Genomic DNA, 15,545 nt, shown 5'->3' on the forward strand with positions numbered 1-15,545 from the left:
ATATCATGCCATGTATTTCCTGTAGGACAACTATATCACTTATTATGACAATATCATGCCATGTTGTAAAAGTAAACAAGAGTTCTTTTCTGCTTCAGGTTAACTTATGTTGCATTCTGACCTTTCTTAATGGGGTCCATTCTTCTTGACACTTCCTATAGCACACCGTCAATCTGGGCTTAAACACCACCTCCAGCTGTAGTGCGGTCATTACCTGCAGATAACATAAAATCATGTGAAAATGTACAGGAAGTAACTGAAACTAATACAGATGTGTACTAATCCTGAAATTAGAGGCACTGCCAGTGACATGAATAGTGTAATGCCAAGATCCTCAGTCAAAAGGAGATGTACTTCCAAACATGACCAAAAAAGAACAGCAAATTCTGCACATCTGTCTCTGACAACATGACAATGAAGCTAAATGAGGTGAAGAGGTTACAGTATTAGGTGGGGGAGTCATCCTGTCCTTACAGTAGTTCTCGACAGGAGGCTCCCCTATGCGAAGCAGAGAAGGAAGACAAGGAGCTAATGAAAAAAACTGACTTTGTGATGCTTGGAGTATGAATAAGCAGGTTGCTGTTATGCAACCATCAGAATATTATAAACAGCAGCAAAGCAAATGAAAGTGCTGTGCTCCTGAGTATAGCTACAGCTAATCTCACCTGGAATAGTACAGACAGGTATGAGTATTCAGCACTAACGGAATACTGGAGGTAGTTTGGAATGCAAAGCACACTGAACCACAACACAGGTGGATCAGAGACAGTGAAGGACGTGGAGATGCCTCCTTTTCTTCAGTCTCGAGACAGAGAAGTAAAAAAGAAAACACACGGCCCAACTCCCAACACAGGGGGCATTACCTCTTATGCGCTCCTTATCAGGATTGTGGGATCTGATACTGACAGTCTTAATGCTTTGAAAATTAAACTTTGAGTCTAATAAAAAACAGCAACTTTGAAACACTGTTTCAAATTTAAGGAGTTTTCGGGGCTGCATACAGTACACCACTGTCACTTATACACTAACTCTAAGATTGCTGTACCGTGTAACAACAGGAATACTCAGAGATACTGCAATGTTTGAATACACACACATATATAATTATATATATATATATATATATATATATATATATATATATATATATATATATATATATATATACACATATATACACACACACACACACACACACACGCATACAATCCTCACTCACACGCATACAATCCTCACTTCAGTTCTCAGTTTTCTGGGGATCACAATTATGCTTGTCAGACTTTTAATAGGCAGCCCTGCTAATGTCCGCCTTCCAGTATAAAACTGCACAAGATAAAATCCCACTGCTATATCCCACAGTTGGAAATATTTTGACATCTTTTAAAGCACATCTACTTACCTGCCTGTTTGTCTGCCTTTTTATTTATTTCCACCTCGACAAGGTTATTCTTCCAGCAATAATGAAACAGCAGCAGTTAATGAGCAACAACATGTTAACTGAGGACCCCAATTTGTGTATTATAGGTTCATAGGTGTGTACTAGACTAATAGCCTGGAGCCCTTACAAGCCTAGCACATATGATTACCTTGGCATTGTGCCACCCGATCTTAGTTCCCAGTACCTCTGTCGAGTACAGTCACTGGAGTGATCCCCGGGGTGAACCTTCCATTTCCCATCCACTCAAAGATTTCTCTTGAAGGCGGCCAATGAGGTGCTCTGCTTGACATGTATGGGAAGTCTATTCAAGAGCATGGGCAGTCTCTGGGTTATGAAACTGTGCCTCCAGCATGTTCTGTTGATTGTGATAATGAGGTTGAGGTCTCTGGAGCATGTAGTGCGGAGTGGATCAGACATGGCTTTGTAAGTCAAGCAGAGATCACCTCTTAGTAGACGATATGAAGCAGAGAATAGCTGGAGTTATTTGAGTCTGTCCATGTAGGACATATGTTTAAGGCCTAGGATCCTCTTCGTGAGGCACTTTTGTGGCCTTTGCAGCTGTTGCATGTGTCTAGTGAAGTACATGCCAAATGGGGAATTATACTCAATGATTGCCCTAATGAGGGAAGAGTAGAGAGAGATGATGACCTCTTTCTTCCCTTGGTAATGAGATGTGCCACATAGAAGGACTTTCTGACTAAAGTGGCAATGTGGGGGTCGAAGGAGAGGTTGCTGTCAACCTGTGTCCCCAGATCACTTATAACGCCTTCGGTGTTCAGTGGGCTCCTATCAATGTGGTAATTAGTGGGAACCGAGTTCTTCCCAATGGGGATGATGACGCATTTTCTGGCATTAAGCTTAAGGCCATGGTTTCGACACCAGTCATTGGTCTCAGTGAGGCTTTTCTGTAGGATGTCTATATCACTTGGGGAGTTAATAAAAGCTCCCAGCTTGCAGTCATCTGCGAATTTCGTCAGCCACAGTCCTTCCATATTAGCGTGGACTTCTGAAAAGTAGATGCCAAACAGAAGAGGACCCAGGACCGATCCCTGTGGGACTCCACTCGTGACTGGTTGGCAGTCTGACTTAAAACCCACAGTGCGAAAGTATCGGACTCCATCTGTGAGACAGTTTGCAATCTACCTGTAGTTCAAAGTTTTACCTGTAGTTCAAAAGCCTTCGACATGGTCAACCATAAACTTCTCCTACACATACTAAACTCACTTGCCTTGGATTTTTCCTCCTTAACGTGGTTCTCATCCTACCTTGAAAACCGACAACAAGCAGTACTCTGGAAAAATTCTCTATCTGCTCTACTACCTATCTCCTTAGGAGTACCTCAAGGATCAATATTAGGCCCACTCTTATTCTCGATCTTTATTAATGATCTTCAATCATCTATCCATAACACTACCTGCATACAATATGCAGATGAGTCTACCATCATCTGTACAGCTCCCACCCAATCTGAACTCCAGTCACTTACACAATCTACCTTTTCAACCGTTGAACAATGGTTCTCAAAAAGATGTCTCCTTCTCAACTCCAAGAAAACAAAACTATTACTATTCTCACCTACCCACAAATCTCCTCAACTAAATTTTACTATTACTGCAGCTGACAATTCTCTTATCTCCCCAGACTCTACTACCAAACTGCTTGGTGTTACTATTGATAATAATCTTAACTATGATTGTCATATCAATAACACTATAAAAGCAGTAAATAAAAAGATAGGTTCACTGTACAGAATAAAACCCTTCCTTACTCCAGAAGCACGGACCACCTTAGCTCAATCACATCTTATCTCCACCCTACTGTATGCTTCCTCTATTTACACCAATCTCTCTAAAGGTAACCTGAAAAAATAACTACATCCTATCATAATATAGCCCGCTTTGCCATAGCATCCCAGTACAGAACTCACCACTGTAATAACTTAAAACAATTACAATGGTTAGAACTACCTAACAAGCTTATCTATCAACAACTCTTAATTACACATAACATTCTTTATCAACCAACAAAACACCAGCTCTCAGTAACCTCCTTACTCCCTACAAAACTTGAAACAGTTGCGATCTGTCAAAAGATACAAGTCACCACAACTAGAATTACAAATTCAGCAGGTAACTGTCTATTTTCAAACTCCATAGGGAAAATATGGAATAACCTCCCCCCACACATTACCTCACTAGACTCCTTTCAACTTTTCAAAAAACAACTTCTATTGCATCTTAACAACTTCTGGCTCTGCTCCTGTACCAATCCAGACTAAATGACTTCTTCGCTCTTCAGCCATACCTCCCTACGTAAAAATCACTATCTTTCCCTGCTATTTCAAATGACTAAATTACTGTACTGTTCTAAAAAAAAAAAAAAAAAATATGAATATATAGCTTAGGCTATTTGTTTTTTTACCTGTTTTTTTTTCGCTGTATTTTCTACTACACTAACATGTATGCATTGTTGCTTAAATGTTTAACCTTGTTTTAATTGTGGAGCTTTTCTCCCCGGGCCTCCACTGAAAATGGAAATTATCCAGCTGGACTAGCCCGGTCAACAAATGTAAAATAAAATAAAATAAAATAAATAAATACCTAGGAATATAGGGGTTGATGCCTAGTTTGGCGAGTTTAGCAATAATTCCTTAGTGGGGAATGGTATCAAAGGCCTTGGCCAGATCAAGGTAGGCTGCATGAACTGCCTTGCCCTCATCCACAGCTCTGGTGACAGACTCAAAGAAGTCAACCAGGTTGAGCAGGCATGATCTACCTTTCACAATTGCGTGGGATCTAGAGTTTGGAGATTCCCTGTATCATTGTTAATTAGTTACATGATGATATGCTCCATAGCCTTGCATATCAGACTAGTCAGGCTAATGGGGGCGATAATTCCCAGGGTCTGTAGTTGCTCCCCCTTTATGGAGAGGGATGACTGTAGCAGTGCGCCATTTGGTAGGGAGAAAGCCTGAGGTGAGGCTGCGATTGAACAGGTCACACAGATGTGGTGCCAGGTCACTTTGTAGTTCATATAGAACACATCCAGGGATGTTGTCAGGTCCCATGGAAGCTGTATTCCTGGCCTTGGACAATGCATCTTTAACCTGTGCTGCAGTAATGCTGGGTGCCTAGCATTCCTCCAGTATTGTGATTGGTCCTTTAGGGGGGAAGAGAGGGGTAAAGTTGGCACTGAATCTGTCATCCAGTATATTGGCAATATCTGCTGGCTCAGCATAGGAGGTACCATTGTGCAGTAACTCAGAGCAAACCTGGGTATTGCCATGGAGATTCTTGATATAACTATAGAAGGCTTTGTGGTTGTTTTTAGTGACTGCCACAATTCTGCCTTCATAGCTGGCTTTAGAGGTTTTGATGAGGGATCTCAACTTTTTGTTGAGGCTAATAAGGGAGTTTTTCCAGTCTTGAGACTCCACCTTTTTCTGCAACAGTTTCTTCCTTCTGTTGTAGAGTTTACTAATGGCAGGGGACCACCAGATTGGCTTCCTTTTTTTGGAGGAGAGCATCTTGGTTCTGTTGGGGATGGCTAGTTCCATGGATTTACATGTGTGTTTTTACAGTGCATTGGTGTATGATTCAGCAGTCATGCATCTATTTTCCATTGACATGGGTGCCATGAAGTTAGCCACCTCTGTTTTTAGGAGCCCAAAGTCAGCTCTGGAGAAATTTTTCATGGTGGTTACCTTTGCGGGGTGTGTGGATGAGATATGGATTTCCATGGTGATTAGTTTGTGGTCAGATCTAACCAGGGTGGAATTGCCTACTGGCGTAGAGCAAGCGTTGCCCATGTCAGTAATAACCAGGTCAAGGATGTTGCTTCCTCTAGTGGGGGTAAGAATGAGCTGGTCCAGGGCATTGGAACTGATGAATTCCAGGAAACGTTGGGCCAGTGTATTGGTGCATCAGTAGTTTTCCCAGTTGATGGAGGGGTAGTTGAAGTCACCTAGTATGAGAGTGTTGGGTTGGACCCCAATATTTTCCAGGGTGCTTTGAACATGTAGTGAGAGTCTTGGGACATGGTTGGGGACCTACAGCAGGCTACGACCTGAAATCGCCATCTTACCCAATGTTAGTTGTACCTGAAGTATCTTGGATGCGTTATGCTTGGCTAACAGTCTGGGGATGTGTATATCCTTTAAGAATATGGAGACACCACCACCATTGGAGCTTCGGTCCCTGTTCTGGGGCCGAAAGGAGTGGAATGAGTTATAGCTTGGTAGTGCAGGGGTGCTTTCTGCTGCTTTAAACCAGGTCTCTGTTACAGCACAAATGTCAATGTTCTCTATTTTGAGGAGTAGTTCGAGCAAGTGCATCTCAAGATTTAGACTTCTAGCATTGAGCATCATGACCCTCAGATTGCATTTATTTATAGCTGTTATGGGGGTAATTTGGTCTTTGGAACATTGCCTAAAAAAGGCACTATAGGGGTGGCAAGAGCCTTAGCGAGTATCCGGAAACCCAGGGATGACAAATGCAAGCCATCTTTGACAAAGCATCGAGGTCTGTCAATCATGTCATCCCAAGCAGACAGATACTAGATCCCCTTAGAATGACACCAATTGTTGAAATCAGTCATTTTCTGCTTGTACTGTGGTATTATTCTGGGGGACAGTAGGATGCTGCTCAGGACTAGGGTCATACCCGCCTGGGCCACATAATACGAGACCTCCTCCATATCTCCATAACAACAGAAGCTGCGACCCCATGACACCAACTTGTGGGAGGACATATTGTTTATTAATAAAGTAACTAGCCCATTTTAATTATAAAGTTAAGTAGCCCAATATTTGTTTATAAGCTTACTAAATTATTTTGTAGAGCACTCTTGTGCAGGAATATGAATAGTGCAACCATACTTAAACAGTAGGATGAGAAGTCGAGGGAAGAGAACAGGAAAACAGCAAGGAAATTAAATCTGACGGGGCTTTATGGGCAGGGAGAACAAACACAGTGACTAATTGGCTGCACATTTAATTCTTATGTGGAATCTGACTTGGCCAATGAGCAGTCAGGAATATATTAAAATTCCACAGGTATTTACTTACACAAGCTTTTAAGAGGTAAAATCCTATTGAGACAATTGCACCTTTTCATAGAAGGCTCAGAGAGAATGAGTTCAGACCATTTTCAGTGGGTGACCTGGGGGGGGGGGGGCAAGAAAAGCTCTGCTTTACATGAACAAGAACATTAAAGTAATGCAGTCCAAAATAACAGGTGAAAACAGTGATGATGACAACTTAGTAATAAAACATGTAAATGATCTAACAAAAAGAAAGTTGAATAAATGCATTAATATGGAAACAAATTAACCATTTACAACTGGTTAAATTAATAAGAGAAAAACAAGCAACATAAAACAACTGCAGTAAAATTATTATAGGTGCAATTCTGTATCATGCCAATATACACATATGCATGCACCAGGAAGAGGATTTCCATAGTGGGACCATAACAAGAAGGAATATGGCAAGGAATACTTGAAATAGTATACACAATAGCATAATACAGAAGATACTCAGCAGTTTATATGCCTTAAACTTCCATTTTGCAAAGCTGGTGGTGGCCTGTCTGGTTTCAGTCTGGTAATTCTAAAGCTGTAGTTATGTAACATGACTTTTCATGTAACAAGTGCGCAGAACTTGCACCCTTTTTGAATTGGCAAACTTTTCTCACAGGAAACTACAGCTTCACTTGCAATAATGCATTCCTTTGCAGTTGGTTGAGGATTCACCCAGGCAGGAAGCAGTCCTCCAACAGGAGCCAGCGCACATGGGATTGCAACTGTCTGATCACTAATAGCTGTGATGCAGTGTGATTTAAAATTCTTGTGGAGTGGGGGCTTATACAATTGCATCTGAATGAAGACTTTAACCTTCAGAGGACAAATGTAAAGCTAGATAAATGTGAAGCATCAAATATTGCTAAAAGAAAAAAAAATGTCCAAATACTATTTCCGTTTTACTAGCCCTGGTAGCTGCAAAAGAAATGAATGAGGGAATGTACACCCATATGGCTGATTGGCAACACTTAAGAAGCACAAGGGCAGGACAGGACTTCTAAGAGGTAGGGGGCAAACAGAGTGAGAAAGTAACATAGAAAAAAGAGCAGAAACATGAGCATGGTAAGGGAAGTACAGTAACAGATAAGGCATTTACTTCTGGCTCTGTGGCACAGATGTATGAAGCCCTGACTTCAGCCAAGACGGCCAGTGCTTGATTAGTGACACATGCACTGCAGGGGGTCAGGCAGCAGAAAATGGGAGTTAATGGCCAACAGCATCTCACTTATCCATGTGAGTAATAGTTAGGCTCTCTACATTGGAGACAAGAGTGAAACATGAATTGCCTGTGAAAGCCAGGGTAATGAGTCCACACTGTACACAACTGCATTGTGTAGGGAGCTGGCTGGTGTGCAAGTGTGTGTGTGTGTGTGTGTGTGTGTGTGTGTGTGTGTGTGTGTGTGTGTATGCCCATGCTTGTGTGTTTGCGTGGTAGCATGCATACATCCTCATGTTAACAGACAGTGGAACTCATCAGTTACGAATCAAAGGGAGTTTGGTTAGGGAAAGGGTCCACAGAATCAGCATACTGGAACATAAACCAACACTCTCCCAGGCCCTTACTGGATGCACCCAGCAAAGCATCAGGTAGAAGTATGCAATGAGCTGTCCACAGAAGATGTCCCCGCAGTTCTGCAAGGGGTGTTCCGTCCAATCAACCTACCACTCTCCGTATACCATAAGTGGTAGTTTCTCTAGTCTCTATCATGGAAAGCACACCATCCAGATCTCATGTAACCTATGCAGGAGAGGAGAGTGGATCATGTTTCATCACACCTTCCTTCTATGCCTAGCTCCTCCAGTGGAAGGAAGTGGAGAACTATATACTGATTAATGCTAGGTTCACTGGCAAAAATATTGCTTGTATAGGACTTTTTATTTTTGTTGATTGGGGTAATGTCTTCCCTGGTAGATCAGACCATAAAATGGTTTCCTTTGAAGTAAAAATGAAACCTGGACCCCCAGCTAAACCTGGAGTATTCAAGAACTATTCTACCGCTAGCCTCCTGCTATTAAGTGAGAATCTGGCAAAATTTCAACACCTCATAAACTTGGATAACACTGCTGCCTATGCAGAACCGTTCACAGAAACCCTGTACAAGTGCGTTAATAGCTGCATATAGAGCCAGCTGTACCCACCAGGAAGAAGTACAGAACTAACTTAAAAAAACAAGCCACCCTGGTGGAATCACAAAATCAATAGGCTGTATAACAGGAGGAAGAAAACCATGGCAAAAATTAGGAGGTGTAGCACCCAGCAGGATAAAAGCACTCTCAGGAAATGAAACAAACAGCTCAGAGGACAAATAAAGTCTACCAAAGCCAAACATGAGGTAATTTTGACCTCTTTGAGAAGGTCACCAAAGCAATGTTTAAGGGCAAAATGGTTCACACTGCCAACCTTGAATTGGCCAAGGCATTAGGCACAATACCCCACTTGGGCACAGTTGACAAACTCATGGGGTTAGGTACAAACCCGTATGTCACCCAGTGGATAGCCAACTAGCTCACAGACAGGACCCAGGAAGTTAGAATTGGGGAGCCCACCTCTACAATGTGGCCAGTCACAAGTGCAGTCCCTCAGGGATAGGTCCTTAGACCGCTCCTTTTTGGCATTTACTTCTCAGAAATCAAGGCCAATGTCAATGGTCTCTGGCTGACTAAATTTGCAGATAATTGCAAATTAGGAGTTGTCACTGAATCTCACACTGACACAAATGTTCTCCAGCAGGGGCTGACACAGACAAACAACTGGTGTCAGAGCCATGGACTAAAACTAAATCCCAAGAAATGCATAATAGTATCCTTTGGGAAGTCATCCACCCCTGGTAACTATCATATTGACAACACACCCCTTAGAGTTGACCCAATAGTCAGGGACGTAGGGACACACATAGATAGTAATCTAGACTTTGATCATCATGTGTCTACAGTGGTGAGGAACTCATTCTATGTTGTGCAACTTATAAAACAAAGATATGGCATCCAAGTCCAAGGAAGTCATTGTTCCACTGTATTCATCATTCATCATACCCATCATCGAGTACAATGCCCCTTTGGTATGTACCTAACCAGGCATATCCAAACAACTGGAACATCCACAGAGGTTCCTCACTAAAAGAATACAGGGCATAAGTAAAATGTAGAAGTAAAAAGGCTGGAAGGAAGCACACTAGGTCGCAAATTCCTCCAAGGTTTAATGTCACAAAATAAATGCAAGCAGCACTCCAACTGGAGTGTTGCTTGCTTTTATTCTGTGACATTAAACCTTGGAGGAATTTTGTTTGCTGGCATAACTAAAATGTCCTAGCAGACTGCCTCAAGGCCCTATCCCTGTATTCTGTCTCCTACAGAGTTTTGAGGGGAGATCTATGCCTCGCATACAGGGCATTTTCAGACCCAGTCCAATGGACCACCTGCATATCCACAAAACAAACAGCACCAGAATTACCCATTCTAAAGACAAACCTTGCCTGTGATATAAATAGGACCTGCTGGAGAGATAGGTATGTATCCCAGAGAGTACCCCATCTATGGAACAGGCTCACCATCCATGTGAAGCAGAGTTTCTCCCTAACCCAATTCAAGTGCAACTTGGACAATTGGATAGAAAACCGGAAATTCATCCTTGGTTTGGCACTTATGTCTGTAATGGACACAGGTAACCTACAAATGGTTCATCTCCCAGGCCCATGTTTATACTTATCAAGGGTATCAGAACTTGTCAGAGATTTGGCTTAAAAAGGCCCTTGTGGTTGTTAGCCTAGTAAACACCTATTAACGTATTAATTTGTACCTTTGTGACTACTGTGTGAAACAGCCTCTCCATGTGATGTCAACTGCATTAATTTCCCACTTTTACCACAGAGGATGCACAGAAAGTGCTAACAATTCCCACTGGTGTATGACATATTAGATGACTTCTTATACAGGGCCCGCAGACAATGCTCACTCCATTTACAGTGGCAAACCTCATTTTCATGTACAACACTTTCCATGTTCATTCTCAAACGCTCTTATGCAAAAGTCCCAAGGACAGTCTCCCGCAAACTGGTTTAGCATATCTACCAAATGTCCTATGATTAGTAAGAATCTTCTGATCTGTTTTCAGCTACAACTTCTACTTCTCTAGTTCGCTTAAAATACTCCTGCCACCTTCTACTCAATTCCTGTTTTAAGCTGTATCCCTGTACTATCAAGCCTAGGTATAAATAATGACAGTCAGATGGATAGACATTAGGAGTCTGGAAATTAAATTATTTGGAGAAGTGTGGTATTTCATGCAAACTCATGCTACTTAAATGAATCACAGGGCCATAGGTGGGTGAAATCAGATGGCTTCTATTGGTATTCTGGAAACCAATATTTGTCACAGTAAAACAGATGTCCTGCACATTTTACTAGCTCACAAGGAGGCTACAGTGAATATCTGTTACTAATTTTTACTAGAGCCTGGTTCAAACCAAAGGCAACAATGTATAAGGGGCATGTGGCATCTAGGTCCAGCGAAGTTATTGGGCCACTGTACTTAGCCATCATCATCATCCCACTTTTAAGGATAACACCTTCCTCTGTATGTACAACTGTCAACAAAGGTTTCTCACAAAAAGAATACAGGGTGTTAACACAATGTCCTTTGCAGACTGCCTCAAAGCCCTGTCATTATGCTGCTTCCTACAGACTGCTGAGAAGCGATTTATGCTTGGCATACAAGGCATCCCTGGACTCTGCTCTGATGGTCTTTTGCATATCCACAAAATGAAATGCACCAGAACTAGAGCTAAGGATTTAAACCTTGTCTGTGACTTAAATAGGGCATGCTGGAGGGACAGGTACTTATCTCCGAGAATCCCCATTCTCTGAAATGCACTTCTCATCCAAGTGAAGCTCAACCCTTCGTAACCCTATTTAACTGTGACCTGGACCAGTGGATGGGAAATTGGAAATTCACCCTGGTCTGATACCTATGTCTCTGATGGACAAAGGCAACTGTTAAATCATGCCCTAACTAACATACACCCCTAAAAGTAACCTCTAAGGCACAATAACTCATAGGATATGTTTGGGTTGCATGGCTAAGCTTACAAAGGCTCCAGCAGTTGTTAATCTAGTGCAGAGCAATAAACAATTGTACGGCACTAAATGCACCAAGTGAATAAACAAAAAATGTCAACCTCCAAAAATACCGGATAATCTCCCAATGATGGCAGCAGGAAGAAGACAGAGTAGGGAATAAGATCCACAGTAAGACAAGGAAACAAAAAAGTAGCATGGAAAAGACTGACAAAAGGACCAGTCTGACCTGCTAAATGCTGATCTTTTAATGTACTGGCTTCAGTACTCTAAAATATACTATCCTGGAATTCTTGCAAGTAGTAGTGTACTTGTTTTATCCATATGACATTACCACGTGCTCCAACCATATTTCAATATTACAGTCTTTTGAGAGTTGCTGTGGTTTAATCAATATTTTAAAGAAAGTACACCTCGTGTGAAGCTAACTATACAGTGTGTAATCTATGTTCAAGGCATAAAAAGTTATTAATAGCCTGCTGATCTCATTCTTCGGCAACTCACATAAATCTTCAGCTAACAGAAAAAAAATTCACAAAACAGTCTCTTTACATTTTGGGCTGTTTATATTTTAGATGCAATTAATTTAAAACCTGATGCCAATATTAACATCCAGTGTAAAATTTTAAGTACCAGTTTAGACACACTACTTTCAGATAACATATAGGAGCTTTGTGGAATGTCTGTGGATTGCCATCTTTGGAAGGGACAAAAAGCAGACCAAAACCACTGAAGCAATGCTGTACTAAAACTGGCATTTGAAGGTGGCTATTTTATAAACACCAGTACAACAAACAAAACACTGGAGTTTGCAAAGTAATATGAATTACCTGAACAGCTCAGTTTTCTGGGGGGGGGGGGGTCTGCAGGGGAAAAGATAGGCAGTGACTGCTAAACAATGTGTACCATATAAATAAATGTCTTATTGTTAATTATTGTGACATAATTTTCTATAAAGCAGCTAATATAATGCATGCATTGTAAACAAGCAGGGTCATATGACAGCGTACCTTAATGGGTTTACATGAAAATAATTTATTTTAACATTTTTAACTGGGTGAGTAGGCTGGTCTAGACAACATATATGATCCAGGTCACAAGGTCAATAAAGATATTTATAGACAATTTAGTACAGCCAATTAACCAGCAGGTTTTAGGAAAGTGGGAGGAAACCAGGGGTATCTGCAGAAAACCCACAAAGATATAGGGAGAAGATAAGACTCCAAATAGGCAGTGACTTCTGAACTGCTGGGAAATGTGTAGTTTTAAACCACTGCAAAGTAACTAGAATGATTTTGAGCTCTGGTTATGGTCACGAATAGCAATTTTTTTATGACCTATGTGGAATTTGTCTATTTATCTGCTATGAGCTTCTGGTTGTGATCTCCTCCATGGTCCTTTGCTATGGTACACCATTACATGATTGTCGCTTTTCCACATTAAATGTTACACAGATACAGTAATGGGTGAGGGGTTTTACTTATCCACATCTTCATTATTCGCATGTTTTTGTTATACTGACTACAACGTATAAAACATGTTTAGCTTTGTATGTCAGACCTAAATGGAAATTAATCCATTTAACCAGAGCTTTAATTAATGAAGAAGGAAGCAGCATTTTACAGGAAATGTCCAAAGTCCAATGTGTGCATACCACACAGCTATGCAGACACTTCAGAAAACTGTACATTTTTAACCATGTTACATGCAATGAAAAGAAACTGAAACGCCTTCCAGAAACAGAGGTTCCTCCCCCTATATCATTGTCAACAGACACTGGGTTACAAATTACTTACTAATGTTCTACTGTGCAGATTTACTGAAAAAAAAAAAAAAAAAAAAAAAAAAAACACATCAGGGAAGCAAAATTAGGAAACTGTGCCTAACTACCTATATAAACACACACACACACACACACACACACACACACACACACACACACACACACACACACACACACACACACACACACACACACACACACACACACTACTGCTGGTTTGTTTACTTATTTACACGGGCTGCGTTCCTGTCTTAATTCAGACCAAACAAGCACACAAATTTCATGCAATTGCTGAAATGCTTTCTTAGGGCACACAAAATAAATAACACATTCACCTCGAAAGTTCACTTACTAAAATCTCACTTCCTATCATGTGATGCAACACCTAAGGAAGACAGCAGACCTAACTACACAGCTGAACTTCTGTAAGAAACTGATTACTCCTAAAACATTCCCCTCCCCCAACTCCATCAAAGAAATTTTAGCTGACATATTTTTGTTAAGATTGCTATGCAAACAATTTAAATGGCAAAAAAATGTAATTACTTAGAATGGGAAGGATTATGTCCCGATCGTTCTCTAAAAACAAATCATCCTGCTTTCTGTTTTGCTACACATCTTAGCTATCAGAATTCAAAATGTATTTTCAGTTCTTAACAGTCAAAGTAGCAATACAGTACACGAGTCAAACACCATAGTTAAATCATTATCTTTCCTAGCATAAATCAAGAAAATGGAAACCGTAATAAATCTTTTAGAAATGCATAGTCTCACCTGTCAGTTTTTCAAACTATGATCATTTTTATAGTTTAAACAAAAGGTCAATAAGAAGCTTGTCTTGGACCAAATCTAAGTTGCAGCTTGAAGCCTAAAATGAAACTGTAACTACTGCAGATGCAGAATGAGGAAGTTGTTAAAATGGAGTAGAGGGGAGGGCTCAGAGGTGTGGCTTCCTTCTAGTTTGGCAAGATGCCAACAGAGAACAGCGGATCAGAACCTAACAGTGAGAGGTGAGGTAGCATTGTAGGAAGAAATACTTCAATCTACTTAGTGTTTTCAGTTTTATTTGATGACAAGTTGTGTTTCACTGTGTTCTGTAACTGTTGAAAGCATTTTTTTTCTTTTTTGAGAAAAGCAAATGAAAGTTTGTCAGTACAGCTTCCATAAATATTTCTTTATATCACTGTACAAATTCAGAAATCTCTACAGACAAATGGACCATGCATCAGTAATGGAGTTAGTAGTTAGTCTGTTTCCAATCTAAATGAATAAGTGACAAGAAAGCATATCATTTTAGATGTAAGAGTTCCACATTTACAAAATGTAAAATGCACTATGAATGTTACTCCCACTGTATCCTTGCAAAATTACAGTTTATAGGTTCATAGGTGTTTACTAGGCTAATGACCACAAGGACCTTTTTAAGCCTAGCCATGCATCCCAAATCTCTGACAAGTTCTGATACCCTTCATAACTGTAAGCAGGCATTTACAAACAGGGGCCTGGGAGATGAACCATTTACAGGTTGCCTGCATCCATTATAGACATATGTGCCGAACCAGGTATGAAATTCCTGTTCCCCATCCAATTATCCAAGTTGCACTTGAATTGGGTTAGGGAGGAACATTGATTCATATGGATGGGGATCCGGTTCCAGAGAGAGGGTAGTCTCTGGGATACATATTTGTCTCTCCAACAGGTCCTATTTATATCACAGGCAAGGTTTAAGTCTTTAGAACAGGTAATTCTGGTTCTGTTTGTTTTGTGGATATGCAGGAGGTCCATCAGAGTGGGGTCTGACAATGCTCTGTATATCAGGTATAGATTTCCCCTCAAAAGCCTGTAGGAGACAGAATACAGGGAGAGGGACTTGAGGTGGTCTGCATAGGACATTTTACTTGTACCCTGTATTCTTTTAGTGAGGAACTTCTATGGATGTTCCAATTGTTGGATATGCCTGGTTAGGTACATACCAAAGGGAACATTGTACTCAATGACAGGTTTGATGAATGCCGAATACAGTGGAACAGTGACTTCCTTGGACAGCTTTAACTAATACCAGTGCCTCAATATCTATTCTTGTTTTATTGATGTTTTTTATGCCTTTCATTTTATCGTGTACATTGCACCTTCATTTTGTTTTTATACTACTTGTGTTTATGATGCATTTTT

General features: G+C 40.7%; 1 protein-coding gene across 2 annotated transcripts in view; it reads right to left on the reverse strand.

Annotated features, from left to right (window-relative positions):
• RBCK1 (RANBP2-type and C3HC4-type zinc finger containing 1) overlaps positions 1–14,268 on the reverse strand; it is a 348,371-nt gene extending 334,103 nt beyond the window's left edge. Inside the window, exons 1-2 of one of the 2 annotated variants that reach the window (XM_044090302.1) lie at positions 14,148–14,268; positions 122–214 (exon numbers count right to left, since the gene is read on the reverse strand). In XM_044090302.1, the coding sequence (XP_043946237.1) occupies positions 122–140 (19 nt within the window). In that variant the 5' untranslated portion in view covers positions 141–214; positions 14,148–14,268. The remainder of the gene's footprint in view (positions 1–121; positions 215–14,147) is intronic. The other variant, XM_044090303.1, reaches the window with a different exon arrangement.
• Positions 14,269–15,545: the final 1,277 nt, after the last annotated feature.

Source organism: Protopterus annectens, chromosome 12.part0 (genome assembly GCF_019279795.1).
Source record: "Protopterus annectens isolate FY-2018-M chromosome 12.part0, PAN1.0, whole genome shotgun sequence".
Classification (NCBI taxonomy): domain Eukaryota; kingdom Metazoa; phylum Chordata; order Ceratodontiformes; family Protopteridae; genus Protopterus; species Protopterus annectens.